General features: G+C 46.5%; 4 protein-coding genes across 8 annotated transcripts; 3 read left to right on the top strand and 1 right to left on the bottom strand.

Annotated features, from left to right (window-relative positions):
* The first annotated feature begins 1,594 nt into the window (after window positions 1-1,594).
* On the top strand, window positions 1,595-7,676 carry LOC147048636 (zinc finger protein ZXDC). The gene is made up of 10 exons (XM_085923697.1): window positions 1,595-3,744; window positions 3,919-4,071; window positions 4,356-4,434; window positions 4,509-4,639; window positions 4,804-4,974; window positions 5,045-5,754; window positions 5,915-5,993; window positions 6,090-6,238; window positions 6,412-6,513; window positions 6,677-7,676. The coding sequence occupies exons 1-10, from the start codon at window positions 1,818-1,820 to the stop codon at window positions 6,761-6,763; spliced, it is 3,588 nt and encodes a 1,195-aa protein (XP_085779823.1). The 5' UTR covers window positions 1,595-1,817; the 3' UTR covers window positions 6,764-7,676.
* Window positions 7,677-8,301: 625 nt separating this feature from the next.
* Window positions 8,302-9,940, top strand: pdrg1 (p53 and DNA-damage regulated 1). Of its 4 annotated transcripts, none has more exons than XM_085924081.1 (6): window positions 8,302-8,600; window positions 8,837-8,906; window positions 8,981-9,055; window positions 9,314-9,394; window positions 9,509-9,623; window positions 9,699-9,940. In XM_085924081.1, the coding sequence occupies exons 1-5, from the start codon at window positions 8,517-8,519 to the stop codon at window positions 9,589-9,591; spliced, it is 393 nt and encodes a 130-aa protein (XP_085780207.1). In that variant the 5' UTR covers window positions 8,302-8,516; the 3' UTR covers window positions 9,592-9,623; window positions 9,699-9,940. The 4 variants fall into 4 exon arrangements, with proteins under 4 accessions (XP_085780207.1, XP_085780209.1, XP_085780206.1 ...); XM_085924083.1 differs by having other exon boundaries at window positions 9,509-9,608; XM_085924080.1 differs by having other exon boundaries at window positions 9,509-9,940.
* Window positions 9,941-10,724: 784 nt separating this feature from the next.
* Window positions 10,725-17,582, top strand: nucks1a (nuclear casein kinase and cyclin-dependent kinase substrate 1a). Of its 2 annotated transcripts, XM_085923842.1 has the most exons (9): window positions 10,725-10,837; window positions 10,969-11,076; window positions 13,280-13,329; window positions 13,492-13,585; window positions 13,949-13,995; window positions 14,078-14,224; window positions 14,514-14,666; window positions 16,112-16,261; window positions 16,352-17,582. In XM_085923842.1, exons 2-9 carry the CDS (start codon window positions 11,060-11,062, stop codon window positions 16,597-16,599), a joined length of 906 nt encoding a protein of 301 aa, XP_085779968.1. In that variant the 5' UTR covers window positions 10,725-10,837; window positions 10,969-11,059; the 3' UTR covers window positions 16,600-17,582. The 2 variants fall into 2 exon arrangements, with proteins under 2 accessions (XP_085779968.1, XP_085779967.1); XM_085923841.1 differs by having other exon boundaries at window positions 10,769-11,076.
* cldn19 (claudin 19) lies at window positions 15,622-21,556 on the bottom strand. Its single transcript, XM_085923843.1, has 6 exons — window positions 21,172-21,556; window positions 20,738-21,106; window positions 19,815-19,979; window positions 19,616-19,700; window positions 18,783-18,929; window positions 15,622-18,035 (listed from the first exon to the last, which is right to left on the bottom strand). Exons 2-6 carry the CDS (start codon window positions 20,958-20,960, stop codon window positions 17,999-18,001), a joined length of 657 nt encoding a protein of 218 aa, XP_085779969.1. The 5' UTR covers window positions 20,961-21,106; window positions 21,172-21,556; the 3' UTR covers window positions 15,622-17,998.
* Window positions 21,557-21,960: the final 404 nt, after the last annotated feature.

The raw sequence follows: 21,960 nt of genomic DNA on the forward strand, positions 1-21,960 counted from the left end.
TCAGCTCCTCCCTCAGCGTCTTCAATCGCTTTTCACCCTGACCTCCTGGCTGCTCTTTGCATACTTTTGGCCTTTTCTTCCAAGGCAGAGGGCCAACCCACCAGCATACCATTAGACTGCTAACAAGGAAAGCAGATAACCAGGTGAGATAAAGCTGTCAGAGGTTAACACAAAACACAGTGAATATTCTCAGCAAGATGTCTCTCAAAGTGTGCATGTCGACGTTTTCTCGGTCCATCCGCAGCAGCCATGTCCAAACAACGTGACCCTTGTTGAAACATTGAGTTCCGACTCTTCAACTGTTTATTTTAGTGATGACAGAAGATAGCCTAATTATTTTCACAGCTTCATAAGCATCATTTTTCCGTTGATCAGATTTGATCGGTAAGGTCACACAGGAACTGTGGTCAAATGATTTCTACTTTCCCACCAGCTATAAAGCTAACTCACTCAATTTGTTCAAACTCGGAGTCATTACCTCTATTTTGTGTGACACAAATGGCTTTCAAATATCTATCTGGCACAAACTGTTGTGGAATAAAAGATAACATGACGCTCGGTTACTTTGTGGCTGTGCCCATTGACTATACTTTGCCCAAAGGTCCAATGCAAGTTCAGTTAAAGACACCGGACCGGGCGGGGCCAGGCAGACACAAGTGAGCGAGCGAGAGAGAGCGATAATTCTCCAGCCCCTCGTCCATGGATAATTTCCCACAGAAGCTGAGGGATGAAATAACTAAGAGACTCAGCTAAATAGGTGGCCACTGCGTGTAGGCCTATTGGCATCGTGGAGGATGAAGGTCTGGCTGAAATACTTCCGATAGCGTCCGGTGACTACAAATTGCCCTTGGGAGCCACCATTGCTACTCGCATTCAAGACTCGCACGAAACAGAGCGGAGAAGGCTGGTGTAAAGGAGTCCTGAGAAAAGATGAAGGCAGTCGCAGCGCTCCCCGGTGATGACTGGACATCGCTTAGTAATGTTGAGTCCCTCAGAGCTACACTGGCCTGGACAAACTGAACTTGATGCTGTGTCGGAGGATTGCAGGTAAATGCACTGCACATGTATACGCCACAAAGCCATTTGTGTTCATTATCTGGTGAATAAAGACCAATATATTGCTGCTAAGTACACTTTAAAAAATGCTTTGCTGAGTCCTTGTTTGTGCACTTTGTTGGCATTCTATATTTTCTCGATTGTCCCAATTTTGATTGTTTGGAAATGGCTGTACAGAGTCTGTTTGTGTGACTTTTGTTTTTGTAAATTGAATCCAATGCTTGCTTTTTCAATCAAAACAAATATTTGCACAAGTAAATCAATCTTGAGGGTACTAAAATTCAATAAGGGCACAGACAAAATGAACTGGGGGGTTTTTTTTTTTATCAACTAGAATAAAAGAATCACTATTTGGACACACGTGACATTTGTTTACACTTCAGTCAGTCGGGAATCGAAGCCACTTTTCTTTCGAGCAGACGAGATTCCCCTCGCGAGACACTCGTTCATCGCGACGTTTCGGTGTGTCGCAAAAGACTCGACTGAACATAGGCGTCAAACGACAAATAGGAAGACCGGAAGTGCTCGCAACATATCCAACACGTCTCCCATCTCAGTTCCAATTGTGTACGCGAACACCACACGATTTCCAAACATAAAAGAGCTAGCATCACAATTCACGAAAAGTATAGCTGTTTTTCTGCCAACTTTGCCGTCGTCCTGTCCAAACGTAAAGGACGGTCGAATTGTTGCCATTTGACTGGGAGATATGACGAGGGCGGGTCTATGCTGCCAGTGAGTGCTGCTACAGGGATACCAAGATGGAAATCCAGGGGCTTTGTGATGCCTATAACTTTCATTCGCAACATGGCGCTCCACACGCAGACACGGCGTCGGGGCCACTTTGTGTATCAATCTATAGTTTTGAATCCCCTCAAGATGAAGCGGATCTGCCATTGGAATCGTCTGAATTTGAAACCAACAACACACCAAGGGCATCTCCGCTTCGCCTACTGGCGGAAAATGGTAGCGAGGTGGATTTTTCGCCAGTCAACAAGCTGCCACTCGGCGACGAAAACAACATACACAACAGGCTACTTTGCAACGTGAGCACAGAGGGAGACGGCAAGAACCAGGGCATCCTGAGTACGTCTACTTTTGTCATTTCTGCTCGGAGAGCCGCCCAAGTCGAGGACGCGGCGGATTCGACATTGCAAATGGCGCCGCCGCTTCCACCCCAAGGGGAAGAGGAACTCGCGCTTGAGGAGCAGAGGCAGCAGCAGCTAACGTTACAATTTCCAGTTTTGCGGCATCAGTGTGGGAACGGAGCCTCCAAGCAGGATAGATCCGGGCTGGATAGAATCGCATCGAAGGAGAGCAACAACAACAACTCCCAAGAGCTCTATCTAGTTTTTAATGTTTATCAAGACGATTGGAACGGTGAGAGGGACAGGCACCGACTAGGCTCCTCGTCTAAAATGTGGGACAAAATGAAAAGACGAGGATTTGAGTGCCCGAAAGCTACTCCCGTGGAGTTGGCAAACGCTAGCGGTGGGCTTCTTTGCTCTTCCACCCAACATCCGGATGGTTCCGATTCTACACAAGTTGTGGATCATTTTACCAACGGCTCTTTAACCAAGGTCGGTACTAAAGCAACAGACGATTGCCACACAGTGGAAGACGTTGTTTTGACCAACAAATATGGCGAGACGTTGTGCGGTCAGCTGTGTACCGAAAACGGCGAAGGAAAGGCTTTGCGCGACTTTTCCTTTCACGCTCGTAATGATGCTTTCATTTCCACAAGTTCGGACATTGCGGAAACCACCAAGGCCTCGCCGTTAACTTTGGATGACGTTGCAAATTCTGCCGGTCTCTCCTCAAATCCCGATTCCAACGGAACCTTTTCTGGAACCATTATGCTCAACAATCAGACCATCGTGGTGACCATCGAGAACGGAACGTTGACTCTAGCTGCCCCGTCTGACGGATATGTTCACAAAGAGGACGATTTGGTCAACTTAAAGGAGCATTTAGGAATGAAAGGTCACGAAGAGATTGTTCTTCTCACCTATGACGGTGGCACCAAAGCAATTGGGAAGATCAGTACTACATTGGCAGTTTCCAACCACCAGGAAGAGGGCAGGCCAGCAGGCTTGTCGTCCTTATGTGACTCTGAAATGGGCGACGTAGCTTCCCCCACCTCGAGTAGCGCTCTTCAGCCCAGCTCTGTTGTCAAGCAGGAGGCCGCCGGAGTCTTGCGTGAAGAAACAGAAAGCCTTTTGGTTAGCGCATCGCCTACCGTCACGAACAAAGACTCTCAATGCGGCGGAGGGCTATTTTCCCGGAGCAGAAAAGCGACGGCCGTTCCGTTTGCCTGCCCGCAAGCGGGATGCTCGTGTACGTTTGACACGCGGCAAAAGCTGAAGGTTCACCTCCTGAACCACGCCGAAGACCCACGGCCCTACCGATGCACGGTGGAAGGCTGCGGCTGGGCTTTTGCCACGTCCTACAAACTCAAGCGACATCTTCAGTCCCATAACAAGCAACGGCCGCATACGTGTCACTTTGAAGGCTGCGGCCGCTGCTTCACCACCGTCTACAACCTTAAGGCTCATACCAAAGTCCACGAGCAGGACGACGCCTTCGTCTGTGAGATCTGCAGCGAGAGGTTTCGCAGCGCCACGCGTCTCGCCAATCACCAGAGGGTCCACTTTGAGCCGCAGAGGCCCCACAAGTGTGAATTCCCAGGTAGGGGTGCGACAGTACAGAATTATTTCAGAAAAGGGCTCAAATCTATGACAGGCGCCAAGTGCTTCAAACAGAGACTGAGACTGCTTAGTGGTAGCCTGAAATGACCTAACGCCGGCCTTATTTATCCGTGTCTCGTTTGTCACGCCACTTGTCCATTTCGACTTGTTTTAGGCTGTGAGAAAACGTTCATCACCTTCAGCGCTCTCTACTCGCACAACCGCACTCACTTCAGAGAGACGGGCCATTTCACCTGCACCTACCCGGGATGTGCCAAGATGTACGACAAGGCCTGTCGCCTCAAGATCCATTTGCGAGGTCACACCGGTAAGTTGACGCTTGACGAGACGACGTGCTTGGCTTTGGCAAGGATGGATTATGAAGCAAATCATCATGAAAGAATTTGACATTGATTCCTGTCAGAGAATCAGTGGCAGCAGGTTGAGTCTGATGTCATTGAGCATAGATGGGCTGCATGTGTAGCTTAGGGGAGCGGAAACGGGAACTCCACCTCCCCTGTCTGCCTGCCTGCCTGCCTGCCTGTCTGCCTTAAGCGCACTCCCCCGACTGACTGCTAAACTCCATTAATGTCCTTCTTTGCCCCTTTGCAGGTGAGAGGCCTTTTGTTTGCGACTCCGAGGGCTGTGGCTGGTCCTTCACAAGTATGTCAAAATTGCTCCGTCACAAACGGTAAGTTACTCTTCGTTGATGCAGCCGTTCTTGCTGAAAACAAAAAGTCATCGACTCCACTCATCCTTTAACAGCAAACACGACGACGATCGCCGCTTCGTCTGCACCCAAGAAGGTTGTGGGAAATCGTTTACCCGAGCAGAGCACCTCAAAGGTCACACCATCACGCATCTCGGCACCAAGCCCTTCCAGTGCCACGCAGAAGGTATTGTACACAATTGTATTGTACAAATCAGCCAAATATGAATGTTTTCAGGGCAGTTCAGTAAGTAAGTATGTATACACAATAGCGGCGTAACGGTTCACCATAACCCCCCCCCCAACCCCGGTTTCAGTTTTGTGCATGTTTCATTTCAGTCTCTCTTTCAGGTTGTAATGCAAAATTTTCAGCTCGCAGCAGCCTCTACATCCACACCAAAAAACATAAGGAGGACACCAGCACCCTTAGGACTCGATGTCCCGTGTCAAACTGCTCCAAGCACTTCTCCTCCCGCAACACTCTTAAGAGTCACATGCTGAGACAACATCAGCTCAGCCCTGGTCAGTAAACATTCTTTTCCTCGTCAATTTCTTCTTGAGGAGTTTTAACCCTAACCCTTCTCTATCGTAGATGTTCTGAGCCAGATGGAGAGCACGCCCACCCTGACCCCCAGCAGTGAGCTCATTAGCCCCACTCCAGTAACAGTTCCCGGGTCAAGTCTTCCTGGAAGCGAGCAGCTGACTAACTTGGACCTGAGCTCACTTTTCTCTAACGTGTCCGGGAGCACCAGCACGTCTCCTGCCGGCATGGGTGCCAGCATGGGTGCCAGCATGGGTGCCGGCATGGGTGCCGGCATGGGTGCCGGCATTGGTGTCGGTGGGAGCCACTCCAATTCCAGCGGCACTTTCACCATGGACCTCTCCCTGGTCACTTCAGGCATCCTCGCTATGGAACCGTCCACAGTTGGCGCAGCTCTGGGCGTTTCTAACGGCGGCACGGCAGCTAGGCCCGTGGACCCACTCGTTATCGAAATGGGTCCTCATCGCAGTTTGGGCGGCGCCGTGGCTGGTGACGTTCTACCCCCTCAGGGCACCCTCAATCTGGACGACGTACAGAGTGTCACACCGGAGGCCCTCGACGCGCTCACATCTCTCTCCGTCCGGGCTCCCGGTTCCCTGAGCGAGCCCGCGCTCGGGCAGCCACTCGGCTCCTCCGGTGCCCTCGGGATGGAACCTGCGACGTCCTTGGCGGTTTCCCCCGTTTCAGAACTGTTGGCCTCGCCTACGAAGCCGGCGGAGGCGGGTGGCCACCGAGGGCTCGGGACTCTGAGTTGTGTCCAGGTACTTCCAAAGTGAAGTGGTGTTGTCTGAAAACAATGATTGATTTGTTTATGAACGGAGGAGGTGTTACTGTACACATTTTTAGCCTTTGGTCTCTAGCAGAGAAACAATACAGCTTTGCTTGTAAATAAATGTAGTGACCACATGTTTGTTTTGCCAGAACGGTGGCTCCGCAAGGACAGACTACCGAGCTATTCAGCTGGCCAAGAGGAGGAAGCAGAGTTGCCCTTCGCTCTCTGGTAATGCAGAGCATCTATAGCTAGTATGATGTGAAGCCACCCCATCAAATGAGGCTTTTGCAAAAACATCAAGCGACTTCATCTCGCTCTATTCAGGGGACTCTGGAGCAAGTCAGAGAAAAGCAAAAGGAGCCAAATCCACTCCATCCAGTGCCCGCTACGGTGAAGGAGGAGCCACGGCGTCTTTTGGAGGCCTTCATCTGCGCAACTCTAGTGCTCAATTTGTCCAAATTCAGCTACTCCAGGTGAGATTGCAAGTAGCGATGCAGCGTAGCAGCGGAGAAGAGACTCTTTTACTCAATTGGGAAAGGCATCCGTTTGAAAGTGCCCGCTCAAGCTGTCATTTGGTTATAGCGAACGGAGCCCGCCTGGTGATTTTTTTTTTTTTTTCTCATCCACTTGTGAAACGTTTGTTCAGGATGAGCCGGGTAGCGATGGAGATCTCGCCTTTCAGCTCACCTCCCAGCCGTCCGCCTCTCACTCTCAGCTCACCGTTGATCTTCCAGTCAACATTTTACAGGTATGTTGTTTTACAAAGCTTTTCCTGGATAGTCACACCGCAATGCTCAATTCCCATTTTTTGGGATCCGATCCTATTTGTGATGCAGAAAACGGGAGTCCAGGTTGTTTGTGTTTGCTCTTGGCTTAGCTTTGATACAAACGTGTTGATCTTTTCCTCACAGGAAACCACAGCAAGCACAGAAGAAAACAGTGGCTCTGATGACTCGCAATTCACTGAAAGCACGATCAACCTTCAAGACCTAGAGTGACTGGCTGGCTGGCTGGCTGGCTGGCTGGCTGGCTGGCTGGCTGGCTGGCTGGCTGGCTGGCTGGCTGGCTGGCTGGCTGACTGACTGACTGGCTGGATGGCTGACTGACTCACTGACTGACTGACTGAGCACACCATTCCTTCCATGCCACTACACAGTGTTTTCCTAAAGACGACAGCCAAGTTTGACTAGTAATCTTTTCTATGTCTGACTTGCGTAGACTGTCGACTGGGACCATAACGATCCGGCCATCGGTTTCTCACTGTCGTTCATGTGGACAGGAAAGCTCAAGCTTCATTGCATAGCAGGGCACGGTGCCGTAACATCATGCCAAAAGACTGACATGGTGAGAGTGGAAAGTGGCAATTCAACAACCCAAGAGCATTCAAATAGAGCCCTGCAAACGTGGACCTTTTCTCTATGTTTACATCATGGCGCCTTTGCCTTAGTTTTGCAATGGTTCGAATGTCACTTTGCTCTTTACATTCTGTCTTACTACTGACACCATGCGCATCGATGGATTGATTGATACTTTATTGATCCGGGGGGGAGAATTGAGGTTCCCAGCAGCAGCAGCATTCATACCACAGAATGTGTGTGTGTATGTGTGTGTGTGTGTGTGTGTGTGTGTGTGTGTATATATGACATGAGCGCAACTCAATAGGCTATAAAAGGCTTCCATCCACATTTTCCAAATGTTCTACAATGTGACAAGTAAATGTCCCCGCTGTGGGATGAATAAAGTTCTATCATCATCAATTTCCATTTTCTGATATGTGAACTCACATGAGGCAATAGTAAGATCATGTGTGTGAAAATGTATTGGCATGTGTTAAGGCTCTGTAGACTACGTTGATTTGGCGTATCGTGAGCTATTATGAAATGGCACAGACTAATAAAACAATCAGAAGCATTGTTATTGTTGTCCTTTTGTCATCAAAATGCCCCGGATCAGATATTGTGACGTTTTCCAGTTTTGGATATGTAGAACACCTCCCATCAAACCAGCAGGAGGTCATTTGAAGCCATTGCTGAATCAAGATTGAGCCACAGGAACGGATGCGAGAAGTGCAGCTACAACCTTCTTAGCAGTTTTCATTCAGCAAATGTGCATAGAAATGCAATATATTTGAATGTATGCTTGTCTAAAGTTGACTGGCTAACCTACCAAACTTGCATTGATAAATCCACCAATCCTGCTATAATATCAGGTATTGAATTTTCTGTCAAAATGTATTTCATCAGATGGACTAAAAATGAGATGTTTCCAGCATAGGCATTACATTGACGCAAGTTGAAGACACGCAGGACAAGTTGGAATGAATCTTTATGAAGTATGGCAATGAAAAACACACCCACCCTTTCACACTTGACAAACAATTGTAAAACTAGAATTATTTGTAAAACGAATTTACCTAAAAGTTGTACACTAAACTGTTTTCTGTTCATTTTAAGTCTTAAATGTACGGTGTGCTTTTTTTGTGCTTGTTTTTTTTTTAAATAAAGATTTGTGTAAAAAAAAAAAAAAAAAAAAAAGAGCCAAACATTTGTATTTCCTCGTTTGTCGCTTGGTGGGCTGGGCTCGCTGGAAAGATCCGCAATAGTGCTAACGAACAGAGGAGCGATGATCTACAAAGTTTCAATCCAGAAACGAGATGTACTAGCTTGTCCAAGGTTAGGCTTTGAATAGCGCTCCCTCAGAGGACGCCGCCGCGGACGTTGTGCTCGTCGATTGCTGAGTTGACTGACTGCAATGGATTGGGGATCTCAGCGTGTAGTGGAGTATTTGACGGAGGTTGAGGAGGCAGCGGAACAAGTTCTGACCACCAAACAACAGGTAAATGTCTTGTGACGTGCCGTGCGCGTTAAACCAAACAACAGCAACAACAATTGGGGTCGGTCGCACGCACGCACGCATTCTGGGATACTGGATGCTAGTTTTGTTGTAAACAAGTCGCAGTGTTACTTGAAGTTAAGAAGTGCGTCAAGCAAGTGATTGTTCATTCAATGGAAGTATAGTTCTTCTTGTCACACTCAAGTCTGTGATCTCTTCCATGTGTGTTTGTGTCTAAGATTATTGACCTGGATATGAAGAGAAACGGAAACAGAGAAGCACTGAATGCGCTGAAAAGTATGTGTTCAGGTTGGTGATCCATCCCGTGAATTCAAAGTTCATGACATATGTCTCAATGACTCACTCGTTCCCGTCACTTGCAGAAAAAGTGAAGGTTTGCTTTGGAAATACGTTCATCAAATTGCCCAAGTCCACGGCCAAAGAAATGATTCAGAAAGGTAACATCTTTGCGCTGAAGCGAGCGATACATAGCGTCGTCCTGACCACGCGCCGTGACGTGACGTGTATTCTGTCAATTCAACTGATGTGTTCTAAGAGTTCCAAAAAGAATTGAACTGTTGTCGTGCTAAAGCATTCGTTCGTTTTGACAACATATACTACTGACACAAATCAGGCGCCAACTTTCAATTTCAATGGCGCAGGAAAAACCTCGCATGGTTTCATTTTGGACTGACATTTGGATTGCCTGTGTGTAGATCAGGAACAGTTAGACAGTGAACTAAATCACCTCCGCCAAGGACTCAAAGCAAATGTCAATCATCTAAATAAGACGCAAGGTAAGAAAACCATATCCAATTTCTTAGAGCACAACACGATGAAGTAAAGGCATATAGCACAAAGTGGCAATGTTCTAGTTTCGGAAAAGCTATTTCGTCTTTGTATTTTTGCAGGAAAGCCTGAGCTGAGAGGCTACAACCTGTTACCACTGTCCACTGATGAAATGAAACCCATTAAGAGTGTCTTAAAGCTGTGACGTCACATCTTGCACAGGTTTCATGTGTGCAGGTGTATGTTGAAGCCATCCTGATTTCTGAGTTTTGCTTCTGTTGATCAACATCCATTCATGTTCTACTATCCCAGCTGATTCCGGGAGGAGGCACCCAGATCTCGTTCGTTTCCAGCCGATTGCCGGTGGCACCTTAGACAAACAACCGTTCACACTCATTTGGAGCGCTCAGTCGGCCTACTGTGCATGTTTTTGGAAGCACAGGGAGAACACGCAAGCTCCACGCAGGAAGGCCGGAGCCCCGGACATGCTGGTGTTGCTGAAACGTTTACGGGGCTAATATTGTCTTTGTTACTGTAATAAACACTGGGAAACAGCAAGTGTTATCTTTTGATGAAAATGGATGTGCCCCAAACAGCTGTCATCACTCCCTCCCTTTGCCCTGCCGCGTGCCTCTTTGGAAGATGTCGAGGACCACCTGATGCACAGTGGGGGGTGGGGGGGCCTCTTCATCTGGGACTGCTTCCGTGGCGGCCACCGACTCGAACCTACCTAGCAAATCACACCAAAAAAAATCCAAGAAAAGATCATTGAAAACAAAAGAATGAAAAAAAAATCAATCCAATTGCAAATCTGTAAGTCATTTCCTGAAGCCAGAGAATCAATCATAACAGATGGGATCGAATCTAACCCACCTTGTGTGAGTCTGTTTTTCATTGCGTTGGTGTGATCAACTTCCTTATTCAGAAGAAAAAGTCATTTGGTGTTGGTTTGATTATTTTCACGTTCTATTTTGTGGAGGTGCTTTGAAATTTGCCGTCACAAATCCATCATGTAGTGAGTGATGTTCTCAGGTGTTGCTCAGGTGCGAATGCTGGAAGTTGGGCAGGATGACAGGACCTAAGTACTGGGCATCATTTAGGTCAACAATACCTTACGGATCATACCATCATGTACTTCCGTTTGAAGGATACTTTGTAATGTGATCAAGGACACTGGACACTACAAGATGCTCCACAGAAAGGTGCGTGCGGGCGGCCGAGCGGGCGGGCGGAGAAGTCAATGAATCAGCAGGCAGCGCAGCCCTCCAATGAAAAAGGGGAATTGTTGATTCAAATCAGCCAATAGAAGCAGCGAGTGGCCGCGCTTCTCCTTTCAATAGCCAGTATAGGTGGGCGGTTATTCGCCAGGACCCGCCTACCTTGAATTTACGTTTGGTTGCACGCAGTATGCAATTTCACTTTGTTTTATTCAACGTTTAGCGTGACTGAAGGTAAACATTTATACATTTGTAGGGGCAGTCGTACTATACTTGTGAGTTCAAGCGCTTACTCGGATTTGGGTATCTGTGCTTTTTTTTCTTCTTTCTTTCTCCACGCTCGCTCGCCTGCCTTGCTATTTCAGCAGAGCGGATTCTACAGTCGATTTTCGCTTCTCCTGCTTTTTCGTCTCCCACTGGAAGTCACCATTTCGACGTTTACGCTGTTCCAGCATAATGTCAAGACCAGTAAGGTAGGTATGTCTGTCCCCAAACGGCCGACCGACAACGGCAGACAGCCGTAGCTCTCTCTGGCACCGTAGTTGCACGCCTCCGCCCGCCATATTGTCTTTAAGGAGGCGGCTGCGAGTGAATGCTTTTCGTGCAGGAAAAAAAAATGTAGACATGAATGTGGTGTGCTTCACTTCTTACGCGCGCACGCTAGTCAAGCAAGGATCCCATTGACGTTGGGGCGTATGGATTTTGTTTCCTTGAATTTGCCTCGTTGATGACCATGTAGGCCTTGCGTAAGAAAGTCCGAAACATTTGTTTGTTGAAGGCCTGATCCTTGCTACAATACCGATGCTTCCAAGCACCCATGGAGGCTCTGTGTTGCCCCTTTTTTTCTCTCTCGCTCTCTCTCTTGTCTCCCCCCCCCCCCCCCCCAATAGACATTCAACTGCAAGCTTTGCCAGCTTTTTACTATGAAGGAAAATATAACCGTGCCTGCCAGCTGTGCGGGTATACCAATGGACTGAAATGGATCATTAGACTGACATAAAGGAGAGATGCGATGGCGTGAAATGGGCTTTATTTTGATCTGATTTTGCTGGTGGGGCCTGACTCAAGTGGCTCCCTCTACCATAACGCGTTGTGAAATTGAAAAAATTGAAATGACTACTACTGTTCGTTTTGGTAGAAATGCTGATTTTCTCCAGAGGGATGGCATCCCAAGCATACATGAAAACTCGCCAAACTTTGGACACTCGTAGGGCCTGGTGAAAATGTCGCTCTTCTCAAGCAAAATGGCTCTATAGCGCCACCTCGAGTGCAAAAAAACCAACAACAATCCTAGTGCGTTTGACCTAGGCCTACACAAATTGGCAGGCACATGTTGCACCCTGAGATGTACAAAAAGGAAGCCTTAGTCTAAAATGAACAGCTATGATTATTTTTTTGGGCCTGAGGTTATACTTTTGCAGCCTTGTCCTAGGCCGAGATGATTCACCTGATTGACTTCAAACTTTTGTTGTACAGTCTTAAGACCTGCGGCGAAAACAACTAGCAAACAGTTGGGGAGCTTGGAAATATGATATGATGGGTGCAGTGCATTAAATTTTCTGTTTCATATCTCCAACACACATGAGAAAATACGTATACCTACCAACATTTTCTCTTGGAGCCATTTGTGTAACAGGAAGTCCACCATTGTGTTTTATTTTTTCCTGAATTGGCCCCATTTTTGGCCTTTTATAGAGTTGCGCTCTCCACAAACTTTGAACAGTCCGGTTGAACGTCTCACCAAGATTTAGCAAAATTGAGACATGTAACAGCTCAAGACTGAGAAAAAGTCAGCCCTTTTCTATTTTCTTTCAGAATTGGCCTAACGTTTGGCCTTTTATTAAGACACGTTTCATCAAAATAGCTTTTGTGGCCTTCTCAGACCACACGACTTTTTTTGCCGTTCACGACTGTTGTACTACAAGATAAATATTGTTGTTTGACTTTGAGCGGCTTCACGTCACACTTCAGAGCGTGGCGTGCTTCGCTCGCTCGCTCCCTCCAGTCCATCCAGTCCATCCATCCATCCATCGGCACAGGTCCGCCGGGGACGAGCAGCTGTCAGTCATGTCAGCCGAGGCATTCCGTGCACGTGGAGAAAGGGCAGTGTCGTGTGGCTTGCTTGCAATAAGAGACAATGATAACGTGAATAACGTGCAGCTCTTCATCCACCTTGTTTCACAACACTGAACGAGCTTGTCAGCAGTGAGTGACTGTAGCTTGGAACTTGCGCCAAGAGAGAGGGGACACTGCTAATAAACAGCTGACTCACAATAACGTGGGAATTGAAATGCGCTCGCCTTGAATTTTTCTTCACATCTGGGAGATCTTTTTTTTTCGGCTTACGATCATCTTTTGCATCCAGGTATTTGAGCAGAAGATGATTTGAAGGACTCAGAATGAAGGACTCATTTTAATCACACCCGTCCGTCCCGAGTATCAAGATAGAATTTGTAAAAAATAGATTTCATATTTATAGAAATAAACTCAGGTTTTTGTGAAAGCCACAAGCTTAAGCTCTTCAATGTTTTTGGAATGATGTTTCTCTTTGCTCCAGGGTGAGCTGATTTTTAGTTTTTTAATATTGACAGAGTATGTTTTTTTTTTGTTAATGAAACACGGCACTTGTGAAAGGTTGTGGAGCGAGTAAATCATTTTTTCCTTCTGTCCTTACAGGAACAGGAAAGTGGTGAACTACTCACAATTCAACGAGTCTGACGATGCGGGTAAGAGATTTCACTTTTTTGTCTGTTCCCTCCCACTAAGATTCTTCATGGAATGTGGGTGTGGCTTTATCATAGATTTTTTTTGGGGGGGAGGAAGAAAACAAGTCGTACGTGCATGGCTGCTCTATTGACGTGGATAGTGCTACGTGTTGTTCTGTTTAGATGAGGAGTACGGTGACTCTAATCCCAAGAAGGTGCGTAGTGCGCCACCCCGTGAGCTGAAGCACAAGAGCTCCAAGAATTCACAAGATGAAAGGTAAGGACACCCAAATCGAACCTTTTCCACATCAGTCAGTCAGTCAGTCACTCAACAAAAGCAGCTGCTTGCTGTATGGCCGGCCAGATAGCAGACACAACGCTGTGGAATAGCAGTCCAATATTTTGCAACAATGGCCGCAAAGGGATTTTGACAGCTAAGGACTTTAACGTTAATGCTTGCCACAAAGTATCGCTACTAATTTGAGCGGGCAAAAATGACGCCGTAGCAACAAATACTTTGAATCAATGGTAGCTCGCTGGTTGTATTCAAATACATGTCATTTTCAAATTCCCATCTGTGTCTTGATTATGTTTTTTGTTTGTTTGTTTGTTCTGTTCTTTTCCTGATTCTTGGTTTCAGTGAGGACTCTGAGGACAAACTCTCCAAATCCAAAAATGATTCTGCCGGTAAGTCCACGACTTGCGCTTATCTTCACGATTTGCAAAGCGCTAGCTAACAAACTGGATGTGGACTTCCTTGGTCGTCCAGATGACTTTGGTAGTGACGACGAAGAAAATGACTTTGGCGAGGAAGAAGACGGAGGAAGCGATTATGAAGAAAAGAAAATCAAAAGAGGCAAGAAACCCAAGATTGAGAAGCCTAGCAGAAGGACACCAAAAAGAAAACGGGACACAGGTAATGTGGCAAAAAGTGGCAACGGCGTGAAATCCAAGAATATTTACTTTTCATCGTGTGAAATTGCAGGATTTGGGAAATAACGACAAAGGCTCAAAATGAGTGATTCTCAGTGTAGCTATTGATGACATTTGTCAAGTCGTACGTGCACAAATACGACTTTCAAATTTCTATCAATTCATTGATTGCATTTCAAACTGCCTTATTTGCATTGCGTTTGACTTCTTTTCAGGTTCTTCTTTTTTTCGATTAGGGATCATTCGATCGGTGTGATTATTTTTTTTTGCAGATTGCAGTGACGACGACGACAAGGATCTCAGCCGAAAGCGAACGGTACGTCAGGCCGCCTCCAAGGCCGTGTCCAAACAAAGGGAGATCCTTCTGGGCGACGGAGGCAGTGAGGACGAAGAACACGAGGACCAAGAGGAACCCTACCTTGATCGTAAGTCCGTCAAGGAAGCCATTCACGAAACCTTTGAAATGGGTGAAGATGAACATGAAATGTGGACGAAAAAACAATTCAAGTTTTGAAGTGCCGCCGCCCACTGTTAAATAACACTACTGACATCATCACAAGTGTTCTAAGGGTTGGACTCAGTCTGGAGTTGCCACTGAGAGCAGGTGCGCGCACGCCATACACACTGTTGTCGATACATTGGGCTTGACGCAATGAGGACGAGCCTTCATTTCTTATGTGGGTACGATAGTGGACAAACACCGTGCGTGCGTGCGTGCGCTGCGGCGGTATGGAGAGCTATGGCTGTACACTGAAGCGGCAACACCTTTTCCGGCCGGCCCCGCTTGATTTTTCTCAAACGGACGGCCGCCGCCGCGCCCGAGCCATACCTCCGGCGGACATTGTTTCATCCAGATGAGGATTTCAGGAGATGGAAATAATCATCTCAGAGGAGACCGCCCGACCTCCGGCGCTTGGACCCAAGGTATTTTGATTCCAAAAATACATATGTATACAATTGAGCTGTGCTGTTCTCAGCTCGATAAGGCCCAAAAAGAGTAGCCTGCCTGCCTGCCGGCCTGCCACTCATTCTGAGCACCTGCAACTGCTTCTGTCTTCATTGACTGTTATCATTCAAAGAATGCTTTGGTTTTGTATTTCTTATTTGACATGCGTTTTCTCTGTTCTGTTTCAGAGTTGCGCGTGGCCATATTGTTTGGAGACGGGCCTCGCAGCCTATGATGTTGTTACCGTCCGGAAAGAGTTGCGCAGAGATCTGTCAACTACTCCAAGTCATGGAAATGGACGACAATTGTCCAAATGATAGCAGAGATGCAATCGGCAATAGTTGTGTGCACAAATGAGCAAATGTTAGTCATTTGGAAGGTTGAACTTATCTAGCAACGCATTTGAACAAAATAAATGTGGATTGCTGAAACGGCTTCATTTGCTCGCCTCTTAATATCACTGACCCAAACATTGCAAAGGCCCCATGCTCGGAAACGTCATTGTCGAGTTCCCGTTCGCTCATCTAGCGCTTGTTTTGGCGTCCCAATCAACACTTATCTTCTGCTGAAATTCAACTTAACAAGAGTTGAATAAAGTCCAAATTTGGATCAGCTTCACCATTTCCACGCGTGGCGACTTGGCATTGGGCAGTATTCGGACTTTTGCAAACAGTCATGTTGAATTCAAGTGACCTACAGAAGCTGCAAATTGCATACATAGAAGAAGAAAAAAAAAAAAACACCCAAAGCAATAAACAGAAACCAATCAGTCATCGTATCCAGCAACCCTACCAAAGAGTCCACAGATTTGCTTTTCCTTTCATTTTCTGACCCTGTCGACTGATGATGGCGCTCCTATTTTGGAAATGAGCATTTGAGCGTGACCCATTTGCCAAGTGACAGACAACATGTCTCTTTTTGCAGCTGATGAATCTGGCAGCGATGAGGACTTTATGGTGGAAGATGACGACGACAGCGACTACGGTCAATCCAAAAAGAGAAGCAAGAAGGTTATTCGACGAGGCCGAATGGACAAGGAGAAGAAATCTCCTAAACCCAGATTAAAGGCTACAGGTAAGGACAATGGTTGTTTTTGACCCCTCCCTGACCAACGCTGTCAAAACGGGCTATGCTAACAATTGTTTTCAATTGCTGCCTTTGTAGTCAACCCCATGAAAGTTAAGGGCAAAGGTCACACCACCACCACCAAGGCTTCGGAAAAGAGTTCACCCAAAGAGGAGGAAGATGACCCTGAGAGTCCCTTGGAGGAGGAAGAGGGGGAAGCTGAAAAGAAAGAATCCTCCCCAGCCCCCAAGATGACAAAGAAAGGTGCCGGAGAGGTGGAGGAGGAGGAAGAGGAAGAGGAGGAGGAAGGTGGCTCGGAGGAGGAAGCCCCCTCTGGGGAAGACTAGATCATTTCCCATATGCTTTTCATGGTTCATTTTGGTTTTTTTGTCCTCTTGGTGGCCTGGATACATGGTTTGGACTAGATGTGCTTGACTTCTGGGTTTTTTGGGGTTTTTTTTTTTCTCTCCCCCTCTCGACTCACTTTGAGCATGGATCACAGCCGACCCATACCATCGTCTGATATCACACGTGAGCCATTCTTTTGACCTTCTTTCTTTTCTCTTTCTTTCTTTCTTTCTTTCTTTCTTTCTTTCTTTCTTTCTTTCTTTCTTTCTTTCTTTCTTTCTTTCTTTCTTTCTTTCTTTCTTTCTTTCTTTCTTTCTTTCTTTTGAAACAAATCTACCCATATTTGTTTCCGGTTCCCGATAATCCGTCCTGCGTACGCAACCGATTTCCTTCATTGCCCCCCCCCACCCCTTGAAATGCAAGTCTCGTTTCTCCTAGCGGTCGCTGTCAGGCGCTAAATTTCCAGACGTGTTCCTTTTAACAAAAAAAACAAAAAACAGTTTCATTTTACCATTGACAAATGTATCGCCGGGTTGTCTTTTATTGTGGTCTTTTATTTTGTGCGGGCGGAGTGGTAAACCGAGAGAATGAAAGTTAGCAATTTTGGAAATGATTCATTTGGTTGAATGTACTTCATAGATCACTGTGATAGGTCTGCTGTTTCATAAGGCATTCTTCATTCACTTTTAATAGGCCAGCATGTGTTCATGCCCAATTTTCTATTTCCAATTGCCTACCTACGTTCATGGTTGCTTCTGCTTCAAGGTTTCTAACCATGCACAATCCCTGCAGTCTCACTGTAGCCATTTAATCATTGATACCATGCAGGCACCACCTAGTTTTTATTTTATTTTGAAAGAATGCATCTTTTTTTCCTCAAATTTGTGGATTATCTTTTTTGTTCATTGTATTAGTTCTATATTATTTTTTTTAATGTTTGTTTTTTAAGAAACAAAATAAAGTATCTTGATTGAAAATCTTTTCTGCCTGTCCAATCCAATCCTTCACCTTATTTTGAGTGTGATGAAGAATTTTCATTTCAAATACAGTAAGCGTTGGGAATGTCAGTTATAAAACAGACAAAAGTGGGCCGAGCTAATCCACTTTATTGTGAAAGAAACAGGCCTATAATCAGGTGATACATGGTGGTTTTCTTTCAGCAAACGTGAGGCACCGAGGCAGGACAGGTAGGTGACCAACATCCACGACTGTTATTCATTCTGTCATTGATTATTTGTTAACACATTGAAGCAAAAGATAAACATTCCAATCTATCTGGGGGCTGTGTGTGTGTGGGGGGGGGGGGGCAGACAAACAACACCATACAGTGCGTGAGTCAAAGGCGACAGGAAAAAGAAGAGTAGTCGGGCAGTCGGAAAATTCTTGATAACAAGCAGATCAGTCAGGGAAACTAGTTTCACTCAACAACTCTGCCCTGAATTAGAGAGAAGTAAGAGAAGAATAGTATTAAAAGACAGAAGTGGAGACAATCTATCAAAAGTGCTTGTGATGGATGTACAATTCAATCAATGTACTAAGTAGAGCTGAATTGGAAATATCGGGTCGCTTATATTGCAAAAAAAAGTTTTCCATTCTTGAACGAGCGAAAGAACAAACGTTTCCAACATGCTGATGCTGACTTGAGCTTTGAATTGGAGCTATTGAATATTTCCTGCCATCATTTTGTACTAGGCGGAAATGGCCTGGCTGAAGTCTTGAACAAATCTCGCGGAGAAGCCCTGATACGTTTACCCCCGGGGGGGGGGTTTGTGACTGGCCTTTAGTGAAGCCATAAAAAATGTTGCTAAAAGAAGAGTTTCATGTTTCAAAAGTCTTTCACAATACAATCAAATGTTTCAAATACTATTATAAAAGTATTGTGTGGCTATGGTAAAAATATTGACTCCACATTGCGGATTTTCACCAATTGTCAGCAATCAACGAGGGAGGGATCGCTGTCGTTCTATGATTAGTCCTACTTGTGCTAGGATTCCGATCAATACATTTTCAACCTGTAGATCACCTGCAAACACGTGACGTGAGCCTTTGGTGTACCTGGATTAGCTTATTCTCAGAATGACGTTTTTTTTTTTTTTCTTGTACGTTTTAGTGCTGGATATTTAGTGTGGAGCTTTAATCTTCCGTAGCAAACTTTGTTTGGATGGCTAAGGGTTACACGTACTCCCGAGCTGTGGAAGGCTGCGATTGGCGGTAATACTGCTGGCCGTGCAAGTCCTCTTTGGAGCAGGAACAACACAGCAAGGCCCCCCCGAGAATAGTCAGACTTGCTGCTGCCCAGCCCACAAAGAGGGCTGAGCCAAACTCATACCTGCGCAGGGAGGGAGGGAAGAAAGGAAGGAAGGAAGGAAAGAAAGAAAGAAAGATTTAGAACGGCCAATCCAAGCAAGCTGTCACCCACCGGCGTCATCCAGCCACGCCCCCTTATCACCAGGATCGCTGTCACCTGTCGCGGGCTCATTGGGAGAGCTATATTAGCGCGGTCAGCGCGACAATGCTCGTCAGCGTGATGTCTCCGGGCACACCGACCTGTCCTTGTAACTTTGACTCTCTGTTTCTTTATGACTCGGTGCTGTTCCATGTCAGTCCGCAGTTGCTCTCACCCATCCGTCCTGGCCAGTGCCAAGTCCAGCCGCCAGCTCCTTCCCCCGGCTTGCCATCCGGCTATCCAACGACGTTCGCCGCTTCAGCCAGCCCTCCAACATTCCCCTCTCCCTCCTCGATAAAGACTGCTTCACTTTGGCTGTACTGTCCGATCTCACGCAAAATCCAACACAACCCAGGTCTTGGGCTGAATCGATTAGGTTTTTGCGTTTGGCTGTACTATCCGATCTCTCGCGAAATCCAATACAACGCAGTTCTCGGGCTGAATCGATTTTAGGTTTTTGAACGACCGCTCGCTAAATAATCGGGTATTAGCACGGCTAAAGACATGAAGAACCACTTGAAGATGGATAGAGTTCAAAGTAGACGAGGGAGGGAATCTTTGAAACCGACCTGGCATTGGCTGGGGTATTTGGGTTGAAGAACTGATAAGACACCTGCGTTGCGTACCAGGAAACGGAAACCAATGTACACAGACCTGTGAGAAGAGAAAAGCTTGAGAACCATCCATCCATCCAGTTCATTCAAATAGCTACAAAATCGAGATCGTTCCATCCCGTTTGCTGACAATGTCCAAAGCATCAAGTTGTACCTGCTAGAAGGAAGAGAGCTCCTCCAGCCACTGCGATGCGCGTCTTGACGGCCGGGTTATTGTCTCCCACCTTTGTGCACTTCATCCCAACCACACTGATGATGATGCCGATTAGGCCCAGCAGTACCGCCACCACCATGAGGGCACGGCAAGTCTGGATGTGGACTGAAGACGGGAAGGGAGATGAAGCATCACCCGGCAAATATGTTCAAGCCGTTCAATGTAAAAGAGAGCGCCACAAGTACAGTCGAGCACTGTTCCGCCATACGAGCGCTTTTGCACCCTGAAAAACAATGTCCTTCCTTCACACGAGGGCCTACACGCACATAACTCAGTGGGGGGGAAGGGACATATTTCCACGTCATTTACTCACATGAAAAATGAATAAGGGAGGGTGGTGTGGTGAACATTAGTAACATACGTGGTATATTCATCATTTCACTGTGTTTTGACTCATGAGTGCAGTACACTTTGGAGATGGCTCAAACGTTGCGTGTGTGCGCGTGTTTGTTTGTTTGTTTGTTTGTTTGTTTGAAGGGGTGAATCGTCGCTTGTGTTTGCCTAAACACAGGCCATATTCATTGGGAAAGACAATCCAACTTTCTTCAGACTATTCAGCAGTGGGTAGCAAGTGGAGTTTGCGCCCCAGTGCTCGCTCTAAAACCATGCTACAAATATTGGTCCAAGTCTTTGTTTGCGCAACATGCAATGGGAGGGAGGGATTCAAGTAGCAACTTCATTCTTTCCATATTGACAAAATGTAAACATTGAAAAAGGATTTGACTTTTGTCATGACGTCCCTCCCTGCAAAAGGGTGAGCAGACGAGAGCACGCAAATCTCCATCTTGATCGAATTTCAGATGCTTTTTCCCCAATCGGGCGGGCGCACCGTGTTCGTAAAGCAGCCAAGGTACTGTACTCACTGTCGAGAGAGAGCATGGAGTCAAAGATCTTGCATTGGACCTGCCCTGTGCTCTGAGAGGCGCAACTCATCCACAGCCCCTCGTACAGACCCACGGCGGTGATGATGGCGTCGCCCACGTACGACGATTGCTTCCACTGGGGCAGAGCTGTGGTGGAGATGATGCCCATCCAGCCGCCCAAGGAGAGGAAGTAACCCAACAGCTGGAGACCCAGGTTTGCCATCCTTCTCCAAACGCTCGATCTTTGCCGCTGCTGGACAATCCGATGTAGCTGTCTTCTTTTCCGTCTGGCACCTTTTGATCGGATCTCGATCGATCCCGGTTAAAACAACTCCGATATGGAGAATCGCATTGAAAGACTTGTCTCTCCTGTTGGGGGCGAGAGTGGACAAAGGTCACGGCAAAATCCAAGGGAACCGAGTCTTTTGACTTACCTGTTTGACCGGACAGTGACAGTTAAGTATCCGAGTATCTGAGATGTTCTTTGCATAGAAAGTCTGCTTCTTTCTGCTGCTCACTCCTTTAGTCCTCGCTTCCAGGCTCAAGTGACTCGGTGCAGGCGAGGTGGATGAAAGAAAGAAAGGAAGGAAGAAACTGGAAAAGTCAATGGGCTGAGTTGAAGAACTGGCTCGTGGTGGTCACACAGTCACGCCTACGGGGAGGGCACCGATAGGAGGAGGAACAAATTGGTTGGAATGACAACGTGGTTCAACTTTAAATAATCAGATGCCGGTGCTTTGATGAAACATTAAGGCAGTAAGTTTAGTAAGTAAGTAACATTAAACAGTAAGGCAAATCCCCAAACAAAGAAGAAAATTGGCTTGAAATTGCATTTCAATTGAAAGCAAACTTCAATCCCTGACATTTGATTTCAAAGCTGCGTGGGTGACGAGATGATTACAATGTTGCCAGTGTGACCACGACGACCGTTCACGTCATTTCATTTTATATTAAGAAGGGGACGGAAGATTCTCAAGCGTGAAAATCAAAACATCATCCAAATACGTCGCAGCTCTTGTCCGTCCGTCTAAACAGCGATAGCTGTGCCAATCACAGAATGCTTGCCTATTGTCCACTGTACTCAGAGCCGTGCGCATCTTTCTCCCACTGGCTTTTCACAAACAATGGGCAAATCCACAAAGCACAAACGCACACAAAGTGCTCACTGTTTTGCCAACTAAACCAGAGTGGAAGACACAATGAAACGACTTCAAGCGACACAC

The sequence above is a fragment of the Syngnathus leptorhynchus genome, chromosome 11, assembly GCF_054491065.1.
Source record: "Syngnathus leptorhynchus isolate UIUO chromosome 11, UIUO_Slep, whole genome shotgun sequence".
NCBI classification, from domain to species: domain Eukaryota; kingdom Metazoa; phylum Chordata; class Actinopteri; order Syngnathiformes; family Syngnathidae; genus Syngnathus; species Syngnathus leptorhynchus.